The following is a 17,837-nucleotide window of genomic DNA, read 5'->3' as shown; positions in this document are numbered from 1 at the left end:
CCCTCGGTGACCATCCTGTTAATCACCACCGAGCAGTCTCGTTACTCAGCACCCCTCCTGAGTTGCCATCTAAGGCTGGGGCAGAAATTGGGCGCTGGAGGCTGAGGAGGAGCATTTGGCTGCGGCGCAGTCCGTCCTCCAGCGTAACCGCCCCTGATCCCGCTGGCTCCTCTCCCACGGGCTCCTGAGTTCTTCCCATTCTTTGACGTGCGCCCACGCCAGCAGCCTGCCACGCCCAGGCCCTTGTCTTCCCGCCCCACACACTGGGGCCTCGGAGGGCCAGAGTCCCCCCTCATGTTCTGCCTTGACCCTGGATGCCGAGGACAAGAAGGAGGAAGGCAGAGTAAGCCCTGGGCTCAGGCGGAAGGCAGCCCTGGGCTGGGGCGGCAGCTTAGCCATTTCCTGCTGTGTGACGTTGCGGGTGGGACTCAGCCTCTCTGAGCCTCAGTTTCCTGCCTTCAGAGTGGGGATCAGGACATCTCGCAGGGGCAGATCCGGCCGTCCCTGGCTGGATGGCGGGAGGCCCCGAAATCTGGAGGCTAAACTGTGCAGGTCTCTCTTGTTTCTGGGGACATTCTTGTGACCCTATAAGAATGTGGGTGTGTTGTTGAGCCCTCCATTTCTTACTAAGTGAGCACCTGCTGTATCGCCCTCGGGGCTGGGGCGCAAGGACAGGATCTTAGTAAAACAAAATGCCCTCGCCCCGGCCTGACTCATTCTTTCCCCAAAAAGCAGCCGTCGACCAGGCTCTGTGATAATTCAGAGCTGCAGCCTCTTATGTCACAGCCCGTGTGAGGGACCCCAGGGGCCGCCTCCAGCTCTGCCCTCAGCTGCCCACTAGGCCGGCCTTCAGGCTCGGCTGCCTCTCCCCGAGGGGAGCTTCCCGGGCACCAGGCTTCCGACACGGCTGCCCAGCGTTCAGGCACCTGGAGCTCAGCACACCACGCGGAACCCGGCGCCTTTCCTCCCACCGGTCGGTTCTCTTCCCGTGAAGGGTTCCGGGAAGAATCTGTGGCGGTCGCCCAGTGCTCCCCTCGGCCCACCCTCAGGCCTGCAGCCGAGAGTCCTGCCTGCTCTCCATCCCCACCACACCCAGGCCAGGCCAGCACCTGTCAGCTGCACCCGGCAGCAGCCTCCCGTCTAGACCCCGGAGTGCGCAGTGGCCCCTCCGGTCAGCCTCCCTGGCAGCAGACACAGGGAGCCCAGTAAAGTGCAGCCTGACCACGGTGCTGGCTCAGGTTCAAGTGCGAAGGCCTCAGCATGGGCTCGGAGCCCCCCTGACCCAGGCCCCACCCAGTCTGCAACTGCTCCGCACTGCAGCCACAGCGACCTTCACTCAGTTCCCCAGTGAGCCCTGCCCTTGCACCCCCAGACCTCTGTCCCGAGGGCCCCCTCCCTCTTCGCCAGGACGGCCTCCTCCCCCTCAGACTCAGCTACCACCTCCTCAGAGAGGTCATTCCAGCCACTCTCCCCGAGGTCAGCTGCCTGGTCCAGCCCTCTCGGGGCGCCCCCGCTCCCCATGAAAGCAGTGGTCATGGATGGTGGGTGCAGTTTCCCTGGGAGGCTTCGGAGGTCTGGGGGCTCCGTGACGGCTGAGACCGCGTCTCTCTGTTTCCTGTCACTCTGGTGCTGGACAGGCTGGGTGCTCAGAGGGTTGGTTACATACACGGGTGTCGCTCACAGATCCCAGTGTGGTGCCACTGTCCCTGACAGCAGGCTGTCAAGGTGTCCGTGGAGCCTCCTGCCCCCAAACGATGTCTCCCCCCAGAGACGTCCAGGTCCCTGTCCCTGAAACCTGTGACTGTGTGACTTTACGTGAAGAAGAAAGTTTACCAATGTGATTGTGTCTAGGGTCTTGAGATGGGAAGGTGGTCCTGGGTTACCCAGGTGGGCAGGGCGAACTCACAGGAGTTCTAAGAGGAAGTCAGGAGGGGACGTGCCGTGCGGCCGGCCGGGAAGGTGAGGGCAGGGGCTGTGAGCAGAGGCGGCCGCCAGAAGCCGCAAAAGACAAGACAGGGGATTCTCCCCTGGAGACCCTCTGGCCTCCAGAAGTGGAAGCTCATAAGTGTGCGCTGTTTTAGGTCGTTACCTTTCCACCAACGTGCTACAGCAGCCACAGGAAACTGATACGTTGGACTGGTTGTTCTCAGACCTGGAACCCGCCCAGGGTTTGTGAGAGCCGGGACGTGAGGACGGGCACCCCGGGAGCCCTGACCTCACAGCAGGGAAGGAGGGAGGGAGGGAGGTGCCGTGTGCCTGCTGGTGCCGGGCTCGGACCCCTAGGAAGGCCCGCAGTTCTCCTGTCCACGTTTAGACCACCCGCTCCCCCTCCCCCCACCCATGTAACAGACGCGTTCCCAGAGGTGACCTCTGCCGAGTCCCCACGGAGAGGGGCAGAGCCAGGATTGGAACCGGAACTGACTCCTGTGCTCTTGCCACGACCCCCACGCCCTCCCTCCGAGTGGGAAGGCCAGCATCTGGGGAGCACCCTCGCCTTCGCCATCGGGATGGGAGCCCCGCAGCCGGGCGCCTGGGCAGGCGCAGGCCCCGCCCCCCGCCCCGCCCCCAGGGGGGTGATGCCGGCTGTTGGAGCAGGAGTCACCGTGGGGGGTGGTCCCTGGCTGTCCCTGCAGCCGGGGTGGGTGCCCCCCTGTCCCAGCAAAGGCTTCCGTGCTTGTCTCCCGCAGTGTGAATGAGCTGTATGTCGATGACCCGGACAAGGACAGCGGGGGCAAAATCGACGTCAGCCTGAACATCAGTCTGCCCAACCTGCACTGCGAACGTGAGTATCCGCCGCGAGACCCCTCCTTGAAGCGGCGCGAGGACTGGGACCAGCGGAGCGGGCAGGGCGGGCTGCCAGCCACTGGCAGCGTGAGATTCTCCAGCCCTTTGGGGGAGAATGTGACCCCATGCAAACGTGCTTGGTGAGCTTCCAGAGGAAAAAACTGAGAAACCGCTGAGGGGCGTAATTACCTCCGGAGAATACATGTTGCGGGGCGGGCGGGGGGGTGGGGTTCCTTCCTTCAGGTTCCCAAGAAGCAGAGTCAGGTTCTCTGGAAATGGATTTATTGAGGGAGGGCGCTCTCAGGAGGAACCGGTAAGGGCGTGAGGGAGGCGAGAGGACAAGCAGAGATGTGTGGCGCGTGAAGGGCACCTCAGTGTGTCCCACCTGGTGGCAAAGGGCCCGGCTGTCATGATCCTCATCCTTGGTGTCCTTGACTGACCACTGCAGGGTGGTGTGTGGGGGTGAGTGGGGGGTCATAGAACCTCCCCAGCGCCTGAAGGAGGGAGCCCTTCACCCAACCAGGAGTCACCAGAAGGAGGAGGCAGCTCTGAGCCCTTGGTAGCTGTCACAACACTTCCTTTTCCACGTCAGGCGCTACCTTGTTTGTCTGCTTTGTTTCAACCAAGAGAATGAATTACTTGTGTCAACAAAACTCATTGGAAGTCTGGCGTGTGGCATCTGATTCTGGCTCCTCTGGTCACTAAACCTGTCTGACCCTGGTTACGGCAACCTCCCCGAGCCTCGGTTTCCTCATCTGTAAAATGGGCTCAGTGCTAAACTATTGCCCAAAGTTGTCGAGAGGATATGATAAGCTGGTGCCTAGACCTGTGGGTGAGGGGACTGAGTGTCTCCGCCAGGACTGGGGTTCTAGCTGTTTCTCTGCGCCAGCCTGGCGCGCACCCCCTCCCTTCCTGTTGGAGGGCAGCACCTTGGGTGGGTCCGCAGGCAGCGACCGGGAGGCAGCCCTGTGACCGCTCTTGCCGAGAATTACATCACAACTTTGAATCCACAGTGGGCCCCAAGCCAGGGAACCTGTTGGAATAGGTCAGTTTTATTTTTGTCTTATTCTCTTTTTCTTAGAAAAATAATTCATCTGGCAGCTTCTCATTCAGGAGTTGGTCATGTCTCTGGAACAGGGAAATTCTTAGGCCAGAGGACCGGGACCCGTGGGGCAGGGGAGGGAAGGGATGTGGTTCTAGGCTCTGTCCCAGCTCCAGGCAGCGGCCCAAGAGGGGCCCGGCGACCTCCCACTGCAGCTGCGCCGGCCTGTGGGGCCCTGCTGCCCTGCGGGGCCATCGCCCGAACCCCAGCAGTTTCTGCCAGAGCCCTGTATCAAGTTTACATTACAGAAGAAAAATTGTGTGCTCGCCATTGTACTTGGGGAAAATCCAGAGCAGCAGAGAGAGGAGCATTAGCCCATCCTTCACTCCCACGACAGCCATGGTGGGCGTCCCGGGCCGTTCTGTCCCGCTGGCCTCCCCTTCCGCGGGCCATTTCTGCGCCCGCTGAGGTCATGCTGTGCCGTCCCATGTCCTGCTTTTAAAACGATGGGGGTTTTTGGTTACACAACTAGTACAGGAATACATTTTTTACTTTGTAGAAGGATAACACGTTCCAAATACAGACTATAGAAACAGATCAAGAGAACACTGAAAGGAACCCATGTTCCCCCAGAGTGCCACCCACCCCAGAGGAAGGCCCTGCCAACAGTGGGGACCCCCTCCCCCACCCCCGTGTCCTGTGTCCGCCTGCCTGTCTGCCTGTCTGTCCATCAACAACCTTCTTTTTCCGTGATGGGGACCCAGCTGTATGGGGCCTTTCTGGGGCTTCTTTTTTTCAGCTAATGTCTTGGGGCTGTTCTTACATTACTCATCGGATTAGTGAAACAGTAACCCCGGCAGGCACTTAGTGGGCTCTGAGCCCGGCCCGGGCCCCACCGCGAACGCTTCGACTGTGCTAGCGTGGCGTTAAGACGAGGGGTGTTCTAGCGGAAAGTCGAAACGGCTTGGGCTCTGGATTGAGACTCCGTGGCTTCCGACCCAAGCGTCGTCGTTTCTTAGCCGTGAGGCCCCAGGCGAGCTCCTTCACCTCTCTGTGCCTCGGTGTCTCCCCAGAAAGGATGGGTCTGATAGCATTCCCTTCCCCAGGGGAGTGTGCGGGCGGCGCCTTCTTACATAAAAGGCGCTTAGAGAGGTGTCTGGCGCATGGTAAGTGCTGGTTTAGTTTTCCCTTTAGCCTCAGAAACCTAGGACGGAGGAGGAGACGGAGAAACAGAGGGGTTAGGTAACGTGTGTGAAGCGCACCCCCGCACTCCGCCGCTGCCCCGCCGTGGGCGGCGTCTCCCGCTGCTTCCTGTGCCCGCTGCCCGGCCTTCCGGAGGGGGCCGTTCCATGGGCCAGGCCCCCGCTGACAGGCAGTGGGCTGCTGCCTCCAGCTGTCGCGATCTCAGATGCGGTTGCCCCCCCCCCGGCAGCCTTGCGCACCGGTCTGGTCCCATGTGCATGCGGAGCACAGGCTCCCGGGACGCGACTGCTGACTCACATGGGGATCCGCGTGTGTCTTCTTTTAAACGGAACACGATGGCATCGACCTCCCCACCTACTGCAGACCCCTGAGCATCCTCTGTAAGGGCTGCCTCGCATCCTCATCTGTGGGCGGGCTCTCGCTCCCTTCCCCGTCTCCACCGAGGGCGTGGGAGTGGTTCCCGTGGCTCCCTTGCAGGGTTGGCTCCTTTAAAACGTTACCTCCAGCTGCTCTTTCTATACACAGCAACCTCCTTCCCAGCGTTCCTTCCAGGGGAATTGCTGCGTTTCTGTAGGTTGTGGGGACCCCACCACCTCCACCTCCACCGCTTGGACCATCTCGGGACAAGCAGTGGGCATGCACCTGCCCGTTTCCCAGGTTGGGAAGCTGAGTCACAGGGGCGGTAGAGCCACGCTGGGGTCGGGGGCCAGGATGCCCCAGATTTCCCATTTAGTGTATCGAGCCTGAGCTCTTGCAGGGTGGGGCCTGGAGGAACAGGCGTTGGGGTAAGGGAAGGTGCGAATGCATGAATGAGTGAATGAGTGAACTAATGATGAATGAATGAGTGAATGAGCGAATGAGCCTGTTTGACCAGTGAACCCAGATTCTGTCTGAGACTCATTAAGTGGTGAAGTTTATTAAGCAGCTGCCACTTCCTGTGCACTATGGCCCATTCCAAGCGTTTTCTACCCGTATTAACTATTGGATCCTCGCACTCCTCCAAGGACGGTTTCATTGTTATCACCCCATTTCCCAAGAAAGAAACTGAGGCAGAGGGAAGTTCAGGGCCTCGGCCAGGGTCACACAGCTGGTACAAGGCAGGCAGGGCCAGGATTCAGGCCGGGATTCCTAACCTTGACCCTCTGCGGCCTACAGCCCCACCTCGGGCAGCCGTCACCCCCGCACCCTGCAGTCCTGCCTCAGCGGCCCCACTGGCTGCTGCCCCTTCCCCTCCTTCCCCTCTTCCTTCCCAGCGGGGGCAGTGGCGGGGACGGGGGAGTGCTGGCTCCCTCTTCCTCCAGGGTCCCTCTGTCCTCGCCCCCTGCGGCCTGACTTCCTCTCTGTGTTTCTGGGCCCCGGACCGTGAGCTCCTGGAGGGCCCGGCCTGTCCATGGAGGGGGTGGGGGAGAGGGCTGGTGCTCCGCCCCCGTCGCTCTGGGTGTTTGTGACTCCTCTCTCCTTGGCCGTCGCAGTGGTCGGGCTGGACATCCAGGATGAGATGGGCAGGCACGAGGTGGGGCACATCGACAACTCCATGAAGATCCCGCTGAACAACGGGGTGGGCTGCCGCTTCGAGGGCCAGTTCAGCATCAACAAGGTACAGAGATCTCCGCTGCCCCCTTCCTCCCCAGACCCTGATGGCCGCGCTGTGCACCCACTCGCCTCCCCCGGCCAGCCCCTGGCGGGCTGAGGTCAATACCCAGGTGTCTGGGGTTTCCTGCCGAGGGCCTGGGTGGGGGTTCCTGCTCCATGGGGCGTGGAGCCCCTGCTGGCGGGATCAGGCAGCGTGGGATGGAGACCACAGCGTTGGCAGCTCCGAGCCCTGCGTTCAGGCCCAGCTCCTTCCCCTCTTGGCCAAGAGATGCTCTCCAGTCCCCCGGCCCATCTCAGCCTCGGTTTTCACATCTTTGGGGGGAGGATGGGATGATCACGTGATGATGTGCCCCCTCCACAAAGCTTGTGTGAGGGATAAATGAGCTGTTATTATACATTCATGCAGTCCAAAAATTTGTATCAAGCACCTGCCAAGTCTCAGGGTGGGTGACCTGCTCTGGGGCCGCGCGTCGGACAGGTGGGCCTCCCGTCCCAGCGGAGGGAGATCGGCACCCACAGCCCGGGGTCCCGCTGTCTCCCCCGAGACACCTCGGTCACGTGTGACCTGACTGATGCGTTCATTCACTCCGGAGCACAGTTCAGGCCCCGCTTTGACCCCCACCCACCCTGGCCCGGCTAAGGGGTCGTGCCTTCGAGAAGCTCCCAGCCAGGCAGTAGCTCGGAGGAGAAAGCCAGCTGTGGAGGCGGGCCGGGCCCGCAGCCGGCCCCCACCCCTTTATCTCGCAGCATCTGGCTGGCACGTGCCCTGCGGCCTCCTTATCCACCCATCAGGAGGCTGGCCAGCAGCCAGAAGTCAGAGTTCACGTGTCCTGAGCTGCTCCGGCAGCCCCCAGCACCCCAGACTCCGCGCTGAATCACCCGGCGCCCCGGGGAAGAGGGCAGGGTGAGCCGGGGCTGGAGGCCTGGCTCTGTCGATGTATTTTTAAAATCCACAGAGGCACTGACGCAGGTTCCTAAGTCACAGGCTCTAAAAGCGTCGGCTTTTCTTTCTCCGGCCCAGCGTGTGCCGGGATGAGTCAGCCACCTGTGATGGATGCCGGGTGCAGGGGGAGCGGGTCACTGAGTCACAGCCCGAGGGGCAGCAGCGGGTGGCAGATGCGCAGGAGCCAGCCTCCTTGGCTCACTTGCCTCTGGGAGCGGGAGGCCCGGGCCCCAGACGCGACTCTGCATTCTGCCCACGTCCGCAGGGGGCCCCGCGTCACTGCACAGGAAGCACCCCAGGACACACACCAGACGCCCTATGGTCCTCATTTCCGGGGGCGGTCGGCTGTGGGGACTGGAGTCCGGCCTTTATCTCGTGAAGTTTTTGTAATAGAGACGTCTCTACGTGTTCTCTGCATAAGTCAGAAGGAAGTTTAAAGTATTTCTTAAGTGCAGGGCCTCCTCCCCAGGCCCTGCCTGTGGACATTGCCACCCCCTCTTCCGGGAGGTCCTGCCCCCCCGACGACAGAGTGGTCCATCCTACGAACCCAACCCAGTGACGGTGCCATCGGCTTGGCACTCATCGCCTCGTTTAATCTCCCAGTGACCCCCTGAGGTGGTCATCCCCGTTTTGCCAATGGGGAGACTGAGACCCAGAGTAGCCACGGACCACGTTCAGCTGGGAGGCAGGGCCAGACCGGAGCCACGGGTGGGACGCAGCTGCCGCCCCGTCACAGGTCATCGGGCCCTGAGCGGGCGATGCTGTCCCTCCTGCTCAGCCCAGACCTGGCGGCGTGCCCCCTCCCGCCTGCCTGCCCCCCAGGCCCAGAGCCCAGACCCCGTGCTGGCCACTCGATGCGAGCTTGCCGAGGCCAGCCACACGCTGTCCGCCAAGTTCCTCCCACGTCAGCGTGCAGCCCAGGCCCTAATAAAGACGCATGTTCCCAAGAGCGGGCTGCAGGGTTTGAAACAGGCATGCTTACAAAGTAAGCTGCTGAAATGTAAGCTGTGCTTCTTCCCCTCATGGGTGACGTGTTGATTCAGAGTCCCAGGAAGCCAGGTTGCTCTGCAGGCCTAAAGGTCGCCCCCACCCCACGGTGGAGCCGGCAGCGGCCAGGAGTGGGTGGCGGGCAGCCGCTGTCTCGGTCCATGGCCGTGCGCTGGGTGCCCCGCAGGGTGCTTCACAGACACGCTGTCCCCTCTGCCCCAGCCAAACGGCCCCCTTGGGCGGCTGCCGTCGCCGCCGCCTTCTGCCCGGGAGGAAGCCGGGGCCCAGAGGCGGGCAGTGGCCCCTCCGGTCTCGTGGCCCGACCACACTACGGTCCACGTGTAGATCTGTCTGGCTCCCGGGCGAAGCCCTGCGCCCCACCCGCTGGGGAAGCCCACCCAACTCCTGACACTTGCCTCTCTCCCAGGTCCCGGGCAACTTCCACGTGTCCACACACAGTGCCACGGCCCAGCCACAGAACCCGGACATGACCCACGTCATCCACAAGCTCTCCTTCGGGGACACGCTACAGGTGAGCAGCCGCACTGCAGGCGGCAGTGGCCAGGGACGGGCGGACGGGCTGTGTCACCAGAGCCGTCTGTCCTTCCCGGGCTCAGAGCGACGCCCTCCAGCGGGGCCGCCCCCTTTGAGCCTCTGCTCCACCCCGCACCCCCTCTGTTTTGCTCCTTCTGAGCACGCAGCTGCCGTTTCATCAGCAGCACGCTGGCCTTGGAGCCACCTTGGCCTGGGGCCTGGGGCAAGGGACCTGTCTTCGCCAGCAAGCACTCAGTGCTGATGCTTCGTCTCTGTCAGCGCAGCCTCGGGAGGTGGGAGGGGCACCACATTTTACAGGCGTGGAGCTGGGACCAGGGATGCCGTTGGTGCAGGGACCCCCGAGATCTGTCTGTCTGCACAGCCAGCCCGCTCCCCTCCACGGCCCCCTCGGCCTCTCCACTCAGGCCCATGCTGCTCAGTGGGTTGCGCGGTAAACGAGGTGTCCCGAGTCCTTGTCGTGTGACCGAGAGGGCAGCGGGCCCCGCCCGGCAGCAAACACGGAGGACCAGACGCTGACAGCCCGACTCTGCCAGCTGCAGGCGGGGAAGCGTTGATGGCCTTGGAGGTAGAGACTCTTGCAGCCTGTGTGACAGAGGGAACCGAGGCTCAGAGGGAGAGTAGCTGCCTGGCCACGGCGCTGGGGCTGGCAGCCTGGCCCTGAGCACCCCGGGCCTTGCTTGGTGGGAGTTCCGTTTCCTGACTGAGGTTGCTGGAGGTGAACACGCAGGTGCACGTGCACACACACAAGCACGTCCACTGTCACGTCACTTACGTGCACGTGCAGCCAGAATTCAGACCCAGCCTTTGCACTGACCATACCCCACACACGCCTCACTCCAGACACCTTCAGCCTGCACGGAAGCCTGCCCTTTGTCACCCAGAATACAGGGTTGTAGGCGACCCCTTCTTTAATCCTATCGAAAACACCCTCAGGAGCCCTGGCTGGGGTGGCTCAATGGATTGAGTACCGGCCTGCAAACCAAAGGGTCACGGGTTCGATTCCCAGTCAGGGCACAAACCTGGGTTGCAGGCCAGGTCCCCAGGAGGGGGCGTGCGAGAGGCAACCGCACATTGACGTTTCTCTCCCTCTCTTTCTCCCTCCCTTCACTTCTCTCTAAAAATAAGTAACTAATATCTTTAAAAAAAAGAAAAAAAAGAAAACCTCCCTCAGTGATGTGGGATGTGATTTACTTTTCCTGATGAGGACACTGGTTCAAAGAAGTTCAGTAACTTACCCAAGGCCACGCAGCTTGTAAGACACCAGGTGTGTCCGGCTCTGGGCCTTCCTTTCTCTGCCTTGGACAGTCACGGATTCCTCAGACTCTAGAGACGTCTGCTCTGCACCAGGCTCTGTGCCGGGCCCCCAAGTACCCAGGACAGAGTGCACATAGTAGGTGCCCAAGATGGGAAGCACACTAGTGCCTACTGTGTGCCAGGCCTGTGCGGTGTCTGGATCTTGCTCCCCACAACTGCTTTATGAGACAGACCCCCATTTTACAAACAGAGGGGGTCCCTAAACCAGATCGCACCTGGCCGTCCCCTGACAGCCGGGGCCAGGTCCGGAGGGGGCGGCCTCCTGAGGTCAGCCCCCTCGCCGTGCCTCTCCGCAGGTCCAGAATGTGCACGGAGCGTTCAATGCCCTCGGGGGAGCGGACAGACTCACCTCCAACCGTAAGTGTCGCCCCCGGGAGCAGCCTCCTGCCCCGGGATTCCCGGGGCTGCCCAGAGGGACTGGGGGAGGGCAGGGGCCGGCGTGGGGCACTGCCTGTACGCCAGGCCTCTCTTCCCCACAGCCAGCCTGGGAGGAAGATGGAGCTCTCTCTGTCTTTCAGAGAAGGGGAGCGAAGCTGTCTTGGCCCTGGGGAGGGTCGGCAGCAGCCCCGGGCACTCCGTCAGTGTCACGGGCAGCCATGACCGTAGCCACTGCTCCCGTTCTCAGTCCTTCAGGGACTCGCCTGAGGTCCCACAGGGAGCGGTGGCCCCGCCGGCAGCCCTCCCCGATCGCGGGGCTGCCTGAGAGCGGGTCTGTGGGCGGCTCCGTGGGCTCTAGCCACCTGGGCCGCCGCCCCCACCCCACCCTCTCTTCCTGCTGAACCCCCCCACGGAGGCCCCCTCCCGAGTCCTCTCCCGGCTCCGGCTCCATGTCACCTCCGCCCGGGCTGCAGTGTCCTGTGTCCACACACCGGCCGGAGAGCGCACGCACGCTCAGGGCCTTGGACGTGAACGCAGACCGGGCCTGGGAGGCCCGTCTGCCCGCAGGACTCTGCAGGGCCGGTCACCTTGCCTCGTCCACCCGGGCTCACCTTTCTTACCCATAAGGCTTTTCTCAGCATTTCTTTTTTTTTTTTTAAGCACTAATTCTTATTTATTTATTTTTATTCAAATAGAACATTTTCCTTTTTTAAAATTTTATTTTAATCATTGTTCAAGTACAGTCTTCTCCCTTTTGCTCCCATTCCAGCCCACCCACCCAACCCTCCCCACTAACATTTCTATTAAAATACCTTCCACTCGCCAATCATCAGGAACCTCAAAGAGAGAAACCACCTCCCCAGGCCCCGCCCCGCCCCCAGGGAACCCTCCTTTCCTCCCTCCGTGTCCCTGTGGGCTCTCGGCCACGGCCAGGAGGCATTTGTTCAAAGCGTGGGCAGCAGTGTACCTTCTGATTGCTGTCCTCGGCCCCATGACCTAACTAACCACAGTCCTGTCCAGTGTTTCCGGCAGTGACGGAGGTCCGGCCGCCCACCCAGCGGCTCTGCCAGGCCCCCCCGCCTTGCACTTTCGCTGTGTCAGCAGTGCCGCCGACACGTCCGGTATCTGCCTGTGTCAGCTCCCCAGTGGCCTCCCAGTGGCCCGTGCTCGTGATGGCACCTCCTGTGTGTGTGCGTGAAGGTGACAGACGGCGGGGAGTCGTCAGGGGTCTGGGTTAGGGCAGCGTGGGGCCCCCAGGTGGCCGTGCACACGTGCCCACAGTTAGCACGGACCCCTCAGCTGTCCGGGATGGGACACCGATCCAGCTCGAGGCCCCAGTGTGGGAGCTGGCAGAGGGTCCGGACAGGAAACCGCGCCTACCTGGGGGCTAAGGTGAAAGCCGTCCCAGGCCTGCTCGGTGGTGAGAAAAACACATTAGGTCCAGTGGCAGAGGGCCAGATGGAGGACAGAGGACAGAGGACAGCCTGTCATTTCCTCAGCTCTCAGCCTCGGTCCCGCGCTGGGGGGCTTTCAGCCCTGGGGAGGCCTCTGCACTCACGTCTTCCCAGGGGGCTGCCTCTTGTCGTCTGGGTGTCGGCACAGACGCCACCACCTGGCAGTCCTCCCTGACCACCTTCTCTGTAGGACACCCCACTCCTCCCAAGGAACGTATTTACTGTTTTTCTCAGCTCAGGCCACTCTCTTTGAAGATCCCGACGACATTGAAGTTGTTGACGTTTGAGCTGTGACGGTGGCCTAGTGGTGGTGGGTGTTTTTCTTTTCTTGGGAGGACTTACCTTTCAGGGAGACAGCATTCACGTGCTTGTGGATGGACTGATGTGATGTCTAGGGTTCGCTGCAACATCAAATGGGACAGGAGGGGCAACGGGGTCGAGTCGAAGCGCATTGGCCGATGCTGTTCACTGTGACTCCGGAAAGGGGTGCAGGGCAGCTCCTTCGTGATTCCTGCGTCTTACATGTTTGAGCTTCTCCGTAACGAGATGCGTGCAGGGCCGGAGGGAGCAGGAAGGGTACGTGGGCCTGCGTGGACGGCGCTGGAGCCGCTGGCCCCGAGGAGGGGTCAGCTGAGTGACGAGGAATCCATGTGGGCGTGTGAGGTGCAGGGTCTCTAGTGGATATCTGGCACATCGTATCAAAGGCTCTGAGACCGGTCGTGGCGTTTGAGTCATCCATTCTACTCATGAGAGAGGAAGCTAAGGGGAGAATTAAGAGTGTCCAGCGACTTAGGGAAATGATGTCCATTAGGTCATCGTTTATGAGAGTGAACATGAGGTCTGTGTCTAGCCATGGGGGCTCGGGGCAAGGACAGTGTCACGCAGGATGCGTGTGACCACAGTATGGCAGAACCTCACTGACATTCAGGCAGCCAGCGTTTACTGAGCACCTACTACACGCCAGGCACCGTGCTGGGGGCATGGCAGTGCGCATGACCGACCCCACCGTGGGGCCTGCCCTCTGGGGTCTGTGGCGTTCTGTTTTCAGAAAACGGTACAGTGTGATCCAATTTTAGGAAAATGCAAACACGTGTATACACACAAGTCTGCCGGCTTGCACACAAGAGTGAGAATCCGAGGTTTCCTGTGGATGGTGGACTTGTTTTATTTCTGGTCATTTTTTTGTACACATTTTAATGGAGCTCTTTTGAATTTATTTGTAATTTATTGGGGTGACATGGTTTAGTAACGTTAAATTGCAAGTACATGACTGTGATACAACGTCTGTATACTCCACTGAGTGCCACAACTCAGGCTGGTCTCCTTCCGTCACCTGAGGGTGTATTTGACGCCCTTCGCCCTCTTCGTCGTCCCACAATCCCCTGCTTTCCCGGCCCCTCCATTCTGTTTAATAGAACCATTACAGACGTGATTCCCATGCCCTCAGGTTTCCAGCCGGGCGGTGGGCACTTGGAACGCTGTATTTCCAGGGTGGTCTTGGGCTCCTGCTTTCAAGTGCAGACGGCTTCTGAGCTCCATCCAGCCTAGGCACACCTTTGGGGGGTGAGGCCCAGGTGTCTGCCTTTCCCGGTGACTCTGGTGCTTTTATTATCTGAGGACCGCTTCGGGGTCGAGCGGAGGGGCATTAGGGCCTTCGTGGGCTCAGCCCCGAGGCTGCAGGGCTCTTCTCGGGTTCCCAGAGGACTCCAGTCCGCAGACAGCTCCGGACGCTCTGTCCCTTCCTTCCCGAGACGCGGCGTTAGCAGGAGGAGGCCGCAGACACCAGCTGTATCCCCCACCTCTTACACAAGATGAGTGCAGGGCTCGGGGCTGACTCAGCCAGGAGGCCAGGATCACAACCCTCGGGCCTACATCTCTGGTTTCTGCTCTTTCAGCTCCACGACCCCTGACCTGAGCTTCTCTGAGCGTCCCAGAAGGCCCAAGGGAATTCATACCCTTCCCTGGCGATATCTGGCAGCGTTGGGCCAGCACTCTCAGCCCAGCGTTCAATTCCGGTTACCTCATTCTTATCAGAAGCTGATTCATCTGCTCTCCCATTCATGCTTTTGACCAGTCATCCCTCCACCTGTTCATTCATTCAATAAGCATTAGCCGCTGTCTGCTCCGTACCCGGCCCATGCAGGGTGCTGGGGACGTGGGCATGAGTAAGGCCCCTGCCCTCTGAGGCCTCCCCACCCTATAGGGGAGGGGGTGAGAGTTACTCTGGAATCTGCAGCAGGGCCAGGTGGAGGCAGAACAGGTCTCCTGTTCATTGAAAAATGGGGAAAGAAAGTCATCAGTTCTTCATAGAGACCAGAAATGGTTTGCGGGCTCTTTCTTTTTAAAACCCAAACCCAGTTTGTTTTCAAAGTAACAGCATTCAAACAGGAGCAGAGGGCGCACGATAAAATGCGATCTTGATCACATCCTGCCTTCCTCCTCAGAGGCTAAAACGGCTAATAGCTCTCTGGGTATTTTTCCAGAGAATTCTTCCACGTATGTTTGCACGAGGGGAGCGTGAGCCTTCCCTGTGCCCCGTGCACGGAAACGCATTATTCACCCCGTTATGTAACTCGGTTCTTCTGACATCACAGTTCCTCTTGGAACATGGCCTCTCCCAGCACCCACCTTTCAGTGCTTACCCTCCTGATGGACGATGCCTGGTTTCCAGAAATGTAATGTGCAGTGCAGGAGTAGTCTTTCAATGCCAGGGGTCAATGGGAGAAAATGAAGAGGGGTCCTTTGGTGATGGAAACGGGGAGCCTGCAGCCCCACCCCCACCCCTACCCCCCCACAGCCACCGGCAATGCCAAGCGAGTTTAAGGTTGGAGTGACCTGGAGCTGCCAGCCAGGCGGTGCCGGTCCCCCTGCTTCATTCCTCTGTGTCCTTCCCGCAGCCCTCGCCTCCCACGACTACATCTTGAAGATCGTGCCCACGGTTTACGAAGACAAGAGCGGCAAGCAGCGTTACTCTTACCAGTACACGGTGGCCAATAAGGTACGCGGGCGGCCGGGCTGGACTGCGCTGCGCTGCGTGCAATAGCGCCCTCTGCTGGCCGAGAGCAGAGGCGCCAGAGAGTCTGAGAAAGAGCAGGCAGGTGGCCTCCTCACCCAGGTCCCGGGGTGGCAAGTGTCTCCAGAGCCCTGCATCTGGCCCTGGTCCTTCAGACTCCAGACCCTGATTGGTCAGCACACGACAGATGCTCTGGTTTTCAGGACACAAGCACCTTATCCAAAATCATGAGGCTCTTGAATCCCCCCAGTGGCCGTTGGTTAACAGGAATGTCCCAGGACCCCAAGACTCAAAGTCATGGAGAAGCCAGCAGGCCTGGGGGGTGGGGTGGGGGGGGCAGGGCATGGTCAGAGCCAGGAGAATGGGGTGACCAGCTGCAAGCTGAGAGCCTCGGGCTTCCTCGGAGAGGACCCTGTGAGTGCCTGAACCCGATGGTCGAACCCCCGCCCCCCACGCCTCGTTGACCCCTTTCCCACCAAGCTCCTTTTTCTTCCGTTTCAGGGCTGCCCAACCCCTCCTAAGTGATACAGTGTTTAGCTCAGTTAGTAATAGTAACAGTCAGTGTAGCTGTCACTTCTTGGGCACCTTTAGTGGGCTGGATATTTCGCTGAGGTGTCTCCATCATCTTTTTTGGTCCTCACGACAGCTCTGAGACTGGGACTCGCGTTGTCCCCACTTCACAGACTGGACCCCTGAGGCACAGAAGGGTGGTCACTGAGCTACAAAATGGCCAAGTGGGGAATAGAACCGGGTTCTCAGCGGGCTCCAGAGCCCGGCCCCCTGGTCACATCGCCACTCAGTCTGAAGCAGGGGCGGGAGTCTGCTGGGCGGCGAGCTCCTCCCTCCGGGTGACCGGAGGGCCCTCTGCTCAGATAACTCTCCAAAAGGGAGCCTGCTTCTCTGACTCTGTTGTTGTTTCTTGGAGGGCGTGTCCTTGTCGCCCTCGGGTGCCTATGGCACCCAGCAGCTGGGAGACCGTGGCTGCAGCATGAGCTGTGGAAGAGACTACCGGTACAGGCCCGGCTCAGTCCCTAAGTCCCATAACCACCCCGTGCCTCAGTTTACTCCTCTGTAAAATGATGCCCTCCTTCTAAGATCTCTGTCAAATGAGGCAGTGCCTTTAAAACGAGGCACCAGATAAAGCTTTGGATAAATGCCTCTTTTTTTTTCCCTCTGTCCCTCAGCCCAAGGCTGTGACCCAGTCACCTTGCCCCATCAGGTCTCCCCGGAGAAAGCTGATCTTGTTTTGCCCAAGGCTCCTTCCCCTGAGGCTTTGTTTGGCAAGGGCCCCGCAGCCACAGCAGCTGGCTCAGCTCTCTCTGTGGCCTTGGCCCCAGCCTGGCCCGAGAGGGAGCGGTGCCCATGGGGACGGTGAACAGAGACGGCAGAGGCCTGGGACCAGGCCCAGCACCGGGCCTGGGGCGCTGCGGGGGTGCAGCCTGGTGTCCAGGTGTTGGAGATGAGCGAGGGTATCCCAGAGGTTTCCAGTGTCCCGAAGCGCCCAGACCGGAGAGGACACACGGTCATTCAGTCCCGAGCATCCTTCGGTCCCGGCCAGGGGGGCCGTCCCAGAAGGCCGTGCTGCAGGGCTGAGCCTTCCGTCTTTCCAGCCCTGCGCGTTCCTTCTCCACAGAACCTCACTCCCCGTGTGGCCTCCAGAGGCCTCTCTCTGTCCCTCACACACCCCTCAGGATGTCAGTGTGGCATAGAATGTCCCCTCCTGGCCAAGCCTTCCAGGTGCCCCTGGGGAGACTTGGTCATTTGTTCATGGCCCCCACAGCACCCCCATGTCCCTCTATCACGGCACATGCCATGTCCCAGTATTACATGTATTGTTGCGCCTGCCTTCTCCAGACTGTGACCCCCTCTGGGGACGGGGCAGGGTTCACCCCCTCGGGGTCCCCGGCCACCTTCACGGTGCCAGGCACCAGCATATGGGAGAGGCACTCAGGACACTCTCAGCGAACAAGTGAATGGATTTTGCACAGCCCGGGAGCTGAGCCAGGCCTTGATTCACACTGAGCCCAGGTCTCACTGTCCTGTTCCATCTCGGCACTCCGATTCATATTTTGATTCTGGTGCTGCTTCCGGAATCAACATATGCAGTTTCCAGGCAGCCGAAAGGGTCAAAACGCCCCCAGCCGTGTTGCCCATCCACGCACTGACGGCCGAGCCTCGGGAGGAAGGGTGTGAGAGGAGGGGCTGGCAGGGCCGGCTCCCCGGGGGAGGGAGGCAAGGAGGGAGGGAGGAAAGCCCGTCCTCGTGGGCTGCAGGGGGGCCCTCTGTCTGCCAGCCCCCACCCGCCGTGACATCCGGTCTGTGTGCCTGCATCTCACATTCCCCCGCTCCCCTGCTCTCCCTCCACCCCAGGAGTACGTCGCCTACAGCCACACGGGCCGCATCATCCCTGCCATCTGGTTCCGATACGACCTCAGCCCCATCACGGTCAAGTACACGGAGAGACGGCAGCCTCTGTACAGGTTCATCACCACGGTGAGTGGGTGGGGCACCCACGGCGGGCTCCTGCCGTCGGTGGCCCCAGCCAGTCCCTGAAGGCTGGGGGCTCAAGCT

The 17,837-nt window shown here is 60.8% G+C and overlaps 1 protein-coding gene across 2 annotated transcripts in view; it reads left to right on the top strand.

Annotated features, from left to right (window-relative positions):
• ERGIC1 (endoplasmic reticulum-golgi intermediate compartment 1) overlaps positions 1–17,837 on the top strand; it is a 79,825-nt gene that overhangs the window by 51,774 nt on the left and 10,214 nt on the right. For both annotated transcript variants that reach the window (XM_045828644.1, XM_045828636.1), the window contains exons 4-9: positions 2,688–2,782; positions 6,502–6,626; positions 8,980–9,084; positions 10,718–10,778; positions 15,151–15,251; positions 17,637–17,759. In XM_045828644.1, coding sequence (XP_045684600.1) covers positions 2,688–2,782; positions 6,502–6,626; positions 8,980–9,084; positions 10,718–10,778; positions 15,151–15,251; positions 17,637–17,759 — 610 coding nt within the window. The remainder of the gene's footprint in view (positions 1–2,687; positions 2,783–6,501; positions 6,627–8,979; positions 9,085–10,717; positions 10,779–15,150; positions 15,252–17,636; positions 17,760–17,837) is intronic.

The sequence above is a fragment of the Phyllostomus hastatus genome, unplaced genomic scaffold (genome assembly GCF_019186645.2).
Source record: "Phyllostomus hastatus isolate PE091 unplaced genomic scaffold, TTU_PhHast_1.1 phas_contig_150, whole genome shotgun sequence".
NCBI lineage: Eukaryota > Metazoa > Chordata > Mammalia > Chiroptera > Phyllostomidae > Phyllostomus > Phyllostomus hastatus.
The sequence above is the reverse complement of the archived record's forward strand: the minus strand, read 5'-3'. Positions and strand labels throughout refer to the sequence as shown.